Source organism: Thunnus maccoyii, chromosome 17 (genome assembly GCF_910596095.1).
Source record: "Thunnus maccoyii chromosome 17, fThuMac1.1, whole genome shotgun sequence".
Lineage (NCBI taxonomy): Eukaryota > Metazoa > Chordata > Actinopteri > Scombriformes > Scombridae > Thunnus > Thunnus maccoyii.
In genome coordinates this window covers 1,117,594-1,124,437 of record NC_056549.1, presented here as the reverse complement: position 1 = coordinate 1,124,437, position 6,844 = coordinate 1,117,594, and the positions used below count along the sequence as shown (strand labels likewise).

Genomic DNA, 6,844 nt, shown 5'->3' with positions numbered 1-6,844 from the left:
CTGGGTCTTAAATCGAACTGTTATAACAGGATGTTATTAGACTGAAGACACATTTTTATTTTAGCAGGACCAAAGTTTTCATGTTTCATGTAAAGCTAAAGGCCATACAGGTGGGTCGCCTAGAGCGCCACATTCTGGTGGCTGCTGGTCGCCCTTAAAGGACAAATAAATAAATAAATATTCACCGGTTGGCGCCCTTCCTCATTTTCTGCCTTGAGGTAACAAGAAATAAACTTTTCACTCCTGCTCCTCACAGTTTTTCATCTGCTCTGGTCTGCACTGTGTGCACTGATAGCGGGGGATGAGTTACCGTTTGATCACAGACAGCTGAGGATGTAAGAAGTGACTGACTGACAGACAGCTGTCAAGACGCAGATATCTATGTTCACTTTTTATTTATTAATGAAAAGCTCCAAACATTCAGGTGCACTGGGAAGAAAACGGAGAAGAGAGGAGGAAGAAAAGAAGCCTAATATAGAGGTATGATGTCTCATGTTAATGTTAAAATGCAGTTTTGTGTGAAGACGTTTCATTTGTAGAAGCAGCTAGCTAGGTAGCAACAAAGCTAATGCTAGATAATGATGCTAGACTCAGCTAACACATTTTGGTTTTGGTTAAATAATTAAAAAAAACATTTAAATATAATCATGTTTTTATACAATCAACAAACACATCTCTGCTGCAAATGAACACTTGAGGTTAGTTTCCAGGACCTTCTGTTATTGTGTAATCGGGTTTAGTTGTAACACTAGAAAAGTCTTTTATCTATATATAATTCTATCTATATACTATAGGCCATAGATCAGCGATGGATATTCAAAGGGATGGACTGATGGATGTAGATAAATGGAGTATATCCACAAGTCAAAATATAAATGAATACTGACAAGAGATCGGGTGTTGAACATTGACGAAACCTCAAACCTGAAAAACTAACAAGGTCAAAATGACCAAACATGACAAACACTAACTAATTTATGTGGTTTATAAGGATTGGCCTATGGAGTAAGTTAATGTCAACATATGGAACAAAAAATACCTTTATCAGCTGACCAATATTATTTATCTAGCAATATAAAAAACAGGTCAACACAGTCCTATCAGTCTTCTTTTAAACAATTTTTATAAAGGCCTATAGTCTACATACAGGGAACAGGAAGTGTTTGTTTAAGATGGGTTTTAGCTGGGGATTAATTTTACTCTGCTATGTGTAAACTGATTTGTTCATTCATTTAGAATTGTATCAGTCTTTGTTTAGATGCAAAGCACCTCTATAACTGGATTGTCACTAACTCACAAACTCATTCAGTCAGTCAGTTTTACTATTTGTCACATTCATGATAAATATAATGTTCATACTCCTCAGTGCACAACTCATGTGTCCAACCCTCACAGAGGACACACTTCACCCATTTCTCACCAGGAACAGAGGAGGCAACATCATCATCACACACCAGACAGTCCTCAGAGGACTGATTCCTTTCATTTTTCTTTGCCTTTCAACGCAAGACCCTTCTTTTGGCCTTGATCGCTGGTTTCCTGCCTTTTGTCTTCTCTTGCTCTTTTTTCATTGCCTGTTATGCCTATGTAAAAGGTCCGTGTTAAATTGAACCCTGCATCAGAAGGTTCCCTGTGCAGCCCTACAAACTGAAGGATATGAATCTGAATGGAAACCAGTAACTAGCTATCTGGATAACTGCTCCTTCCTAGACGACCGAAATCAATAATAACGGCTAAAACTATATCCATAAAAACAGATTTCTGCACTGGGTTTCACCAGCTATGTGTAAGTTCTCTTCTTAATCAGGGTGTAAAGTCGACACTCGAGGGTTAGAAACTGCTGATTAGTTTTAAATTAAATCAGCCACTAAAATTGGTCGCACCGTGGTTACTTGGAGCGTAACCTGTTTGGACGTGAAGTCGTAACTAAGGCAAGCGGCCAATCCACTATCAAAGATAGAGTTCCATCGTCATGGTTACCATGCACATTGTAGTAAACTAGATCAATACTGAAATATCATATCGAAAGGAAGGATGTGTGATGATATCGTTCAAAGGAAGAGCTGGCGAAGTTCTTATTTTGAAGACGTTTATTAGACGATGGCCATCGGGTCCATTCCATGTACAAAGATGGTCTGGGCACCATACCACTGTCGGTGCATAGCTTATATAGGGTTACACATCTGTATCTTATCACATGAATAACATAGGTTTTCCATGGGCACTAGGTCAGTTGGGAGCCCTCCAATCAAGTGGTTGACAGCTACCTCCCAACATATTATGTATCATTACATACCACATCTGGAACAGTTCCAAACTTGACCATAAACCCATTATTTGTATTTAAAGGTCCCCCCAAGAAGGGCTCTATCATATTACCTAAAATGACATGCAGATTATGGAATGTTTATGTCACATGTCCAACATCTAAAATCAGTAAAGTATATAGGGTCAGATAAAAGTCATACTAACACATATCAATAAATTAGGTCTCTACTGGATAACTGTGTTGCAAAATGGCAGCAATTAATGAAACAATGATGCTGTACAACATCACTTGTTACAACATAACTCTAAGTAACAAATAAACACACACATAAATATTATTTTAGTGATGCATAAATCACAACTTTGTAATAATTTATGTTATAACGAAGTTTGAACTTAGAGCTGGTGCAACTGGCTGCAGCAGTTTGTTCTATTCACAGCTACATGTGGCTGATATCTACTCAATAACTGTCCTCCAGCTGCTGGAGAAGTTACATCTGATCTCCCACCTGCACCACTCTGAAGCAAATCCTAATCTCACCTGGGGCACCAAAATGGCGCCAAATGGAGGCGGCCCTGATTCACTGACTTCAGATACCCGCTGCTGTGTTTCTGTATCACCTCGAGTGAAGCGTTGGGAGGATTTCCTGACTGATATGTTTTCATTTATGCTGATAGTCACTGTGGTTCAGGAGCTGCAGACATTTTCATTTAAGTTTTTTGCTCTGAAATAGGCATGCATGGAAGTTTAATCTGTTAATTACATCTTCTTCTTTCTGTGTTTTACCACACTCGACAGGAGAATCAGCCACCAACTGTTTACTTCGGTGTGCTAAACTATTAATATTCATTAAATATGTTGCAGATGGAAACAAACATTAATTCACATTTTCTTTTGATGACTTATAACTGGCTGCTTCAATCATATCAGACAGTAAAAGTCAGAGAGAATAAACAGGAAGTCCAGAGAGGACAGAAGAGAACTGACTGTTGCTTCCTGTTTAGTCCTGAGCGCCGCTAACATGCTAACTATGATCAAGCTAACATGTTGATAATGTTTCATCTTCACTGTCAGTTTAGCGTGTTGCTAATATTGGCTAAATTAGCACTGAACACAGTGCAGCTGAATCTTTTTATATATTTTGATGTTTGTTTGTGATCCATCAGGTGAAACTTCTGCTTCTCGGCTCCACATTATAAATTCATGCACGTGCGTTCACCGCTCATCACTTCCTGTTTGATCAGAGAATTATTTAAAGTGTGACGGCTCGGTTCAGCCGGAGTTCAGCTGATCATCACAACAACAAACTGCAGGCGTTCGCTCTTTGTTCTGTCTGTTTGCATCTTCTCTGACATCCAGGAGAGACGAGCTGGAGGATCCAGAACTCCTCTGAGAGAAACATACATTTCATTTTATATCTTCATGTTATTTTCATAGTTTATATACTCGTAGTTCTTCTGTTCTGATGCTGAAGAACTGGTTTTAAACAGCTGATTTGAATTATAATGTAAACTATTTCTTATTTTGAATTGATTTAATTTATCCTTAGTTGAATGGAGAGGTTCTGTTCCATACATGAGTCCAATTTTATCAATTTCATCACAGACTTCTGGCTTTTTCTGGGACTTACGATGCTGTATATTGTTTATTTATCACTTACGACTGATGTTGTCCTCGGAGGCTTTCAGGCTGTGGTCGAACCTCTAACTGCACCTCGATCCAGGGTCTCTTAATAACTATCCACCAGTCTCTAATCTTCCATTCTGTCGACTCATATAAAAGAAAATAATTTATATGAATCTTTTCAATCGGCTCTTGGGGTCTGTCGCTCCACTGAATCTGCTCTAACCAGAGACGTTAATGATCTTCTACTTGTTTTGGATGCAGATTCCATCTCTGTGCTTCTGTTACTGGATCTCAGTGCAGCTTTTACACCATCGATCACTGTTTACTATTAGACTAAATTGTAATGTTGATGTCTCTGGCCTCACAGCCACACAGTGTGTCTTCTGTAATAATCTTACATCTAAATTCTCTGATGTTAAATATGGAGTACCTCAGGGCTCACTTCTTGGCCCTCTGCCTCTCATTGTATCTCTCTAAGTTTATTTTTCTGTTTATTTGTTCCACAAACACATAAGTGTCCTCTCTTGTCTCTCAGGAGTCTCTTGCTGGACCAGACCCCATCCTGGACCAGCACCCATCCTGGACCAGCACCCATCCTGGACCAGACCCCATCCTGGACCAGCACCCATCCTGGACCAGACCCCATCCTGGACCAGCACCCATCCTGGACCAGACCCCATCCTGGACCAGACCCCATCCTGGTCCAGCACCCATCCTGGACCAGACCCCATCCTGGACCAGCACCCATCCTGGACCAGCACCCATCCTGGACCAGCACCCATCCTGGACCAGACCCCATCCTGGACCAGCACCCATCCTGGACCAGCACCCATCCTGGACCAGCTCTGCTTCCCTGCCATGTCCTGAGGTTTTGGATCTAGTTCCTGCAGGAGTTCAGCCTCATGTCTCTCTCTGATGTCTTGTCTTGTTTTCTTGTCTCTTCTTCGTGTGTGTGACGGTGTGATGTGAGTCTCCGCTGTCTGTCCTCCTGCCAGGTCTCCATGGTGACAGAGGTCACATGATTCAGGTCCTATTCTGCTCAGCGTCCTCTTCATCACATTCTTCATATATATTGTTAATCCGTTATGATGCTGTTATCCTGTTGAATGCTGTGTTCTGTAATGTGTCTTCTATTGTTTCTATTTCCTGTCGGTCCGTCCTGCAGATGGATCCTCCTCTGTTCTTCTTCCTGAACTTTCTTCCATGTTTTCCCTGTTAAAGGGTTTTTTTGGGGAGTTTTTTATTATTTGAATTGAGGGTCTGAGGACAGGATGTTGTTCAGACTGTGAATCCTCCTGAGACTAATTTGTGATTTTGGGTTATATAAATAAAATTGACTTGAGTTGACATAATTATCAGGTTATTATCCCATGAATGTCACCATATTATCATTTTTAATCAAAATATTTCACCAGTGTAACCTTATTGTTGTCATCAGGTTACTGTGTTGTTACCCTCAATAAACAGTTCTGCCTCATATTACTACATTATACTCGTTGTTGTTACCATGATGTGACTTTATTACTTCTTTATTATCAGAATATTACCGCGTTATGAATGAATGTAATTTGCTTCCATCAGATCTTTTGGGGTTCTGGTTTCATCGTCTCCATCAGGATGTGAAATGATGTAAAATATTAAAGAATAATCAGAGTTTAATCATGTATCAGCTTCCACATAAATCTGTCTGCAAACACTCTCAGAGTGAATAATGAGATTTACTATTAAACAAACAGAAGTGAAAATGTCTCCTTCCACAGATTGATGAGGTTAATGGATGACAGTTAACCGATGGCGAGCGTTTCCATGGCGCCGGTCAGGTGACAAACGCTAATTAAGAGCCGTCAGAGAGCGAGCAGAGAGGAGGAGGAGGAGGACAGATTGTTTTCACCTCTTCCTCCTGAACGCCGGTTTATTTACCCACAAACGAGACAATAAAAAGACATTTCACCCTGGTTGCCGTGACGACCAGAATTTTTTCACATCTAACAAACAACAACAAAGAATATTTAGCTTCTTCTTTACCTGAGCAGAGAAATGTGAGTGTTTTTAAATCTGGTTAATAAAACTTACAGAGAAACGAAGATAAAGGGAGTGATGATGTGACCTTTGACCTCCACAGATGTGAGTCTGCAGCTGGATCCTTCTCAGCTTCATTTATCAGTCTCTCGTCTCCGGGTTCATCTCCTTTTATTAAACTCAGCTACGAGTTTAAATGATCATTTAGTTGGTTTAACGACGTTTAAAGCTTCCAGAACAGAAGCGTCTTTAAAAATGTACAAATCTTTAGTGAAAATATTATTATAGATCAGTTCAACGTGGTAAAATATAGTTTCTCTCTTCAAACACACAAATGTAAGAATGTAAATTGATTTTATTCCAGTTTGTCTCTACATGATGTATAAATAAAGTTGTGTTACTGTAAATAAAACATGCTCAGTATGTTCACAGATCAATAGACAGACTCAAAGAGTTAACGTCCGTTATCACCCTCCTCTTCCTCTTCCTCTTCCTCTTCCTCAGCGCTGGATTTATTTGCCTTTGAAATGAAACTTTTTATCTTGGGGACTGTGAGACTCTGAGTTTCCTGTGTGTCCACTCGTCTGACATTTACAGACTCAGATATCAGTTTATCTCTCGGCGGCGTTGACCACAGAGGCTTCGAGGGCCGGACGCCTCCGGGCGACTGCCGCCGCCACCGCCGCCGCCACCGAGCTCTGAAATCAGATGAGAGGAAACTGAAATGTCAGTTCCTGAAGTGAAGCCGCTGACGGACGGACGGGAGGAAAATAACAGTTCATCAACACATTAAAGAGAGAAAAGAAGTTTCTGTGAAGGAGAAATTTAACCTTCAGAGAAAAACATCAAACAGGAAGCAGCTTTGATTTCTTGATTAATCGATTAGTTGTTTTATAAAATGGTGAAACATGTGGATTCACTATATGATGG

The 6,844-nt window shown here is 40.2% G+C and overlaps 1 protein-coding gene across 3 annotated transcripts; it reads left to right on the top strand.

Annotated features, from left to right (window-relative positions):
• Positions 1–253: 253 nt before the first annotated feature.
• LOC121881942 (vegetative cell wall protein gp1-like) lies at positions 254–5,382 on the top strand. 3 transcript variants are annotated; one of them, XM_042389800.1, is made up of 2 exons: positions 254–480; positions 4,434–5,382. In XM_042389800.1, exons 1-2 carry the CDS (start codon positions 382–384, stop codon positions 4,809–4,811), a joined length of 477 nt encoding a protein of 158 aa, XP_042245734.1. In that variant the 5' UTR covers positions 254–381; the 3' UTR covers positions 4,812–5,382. The 3 variants fall into 3 exon arrangements, with proteins under 3 accessions (XP_042245734.1, XP_042245733.1, XP_042245735.1); XM_042389799.1 differs by having other exon boundaries at positions 4,431–5,382; XM_042389801.1 differs by lacking the exon at positions 254–480 and adding an exon at positions 941–1,005 and having other exon boundaries at positions 4,431–5,382.
• Positions 5,383–6,844: the final 1,462 nt, after the last annotated feature.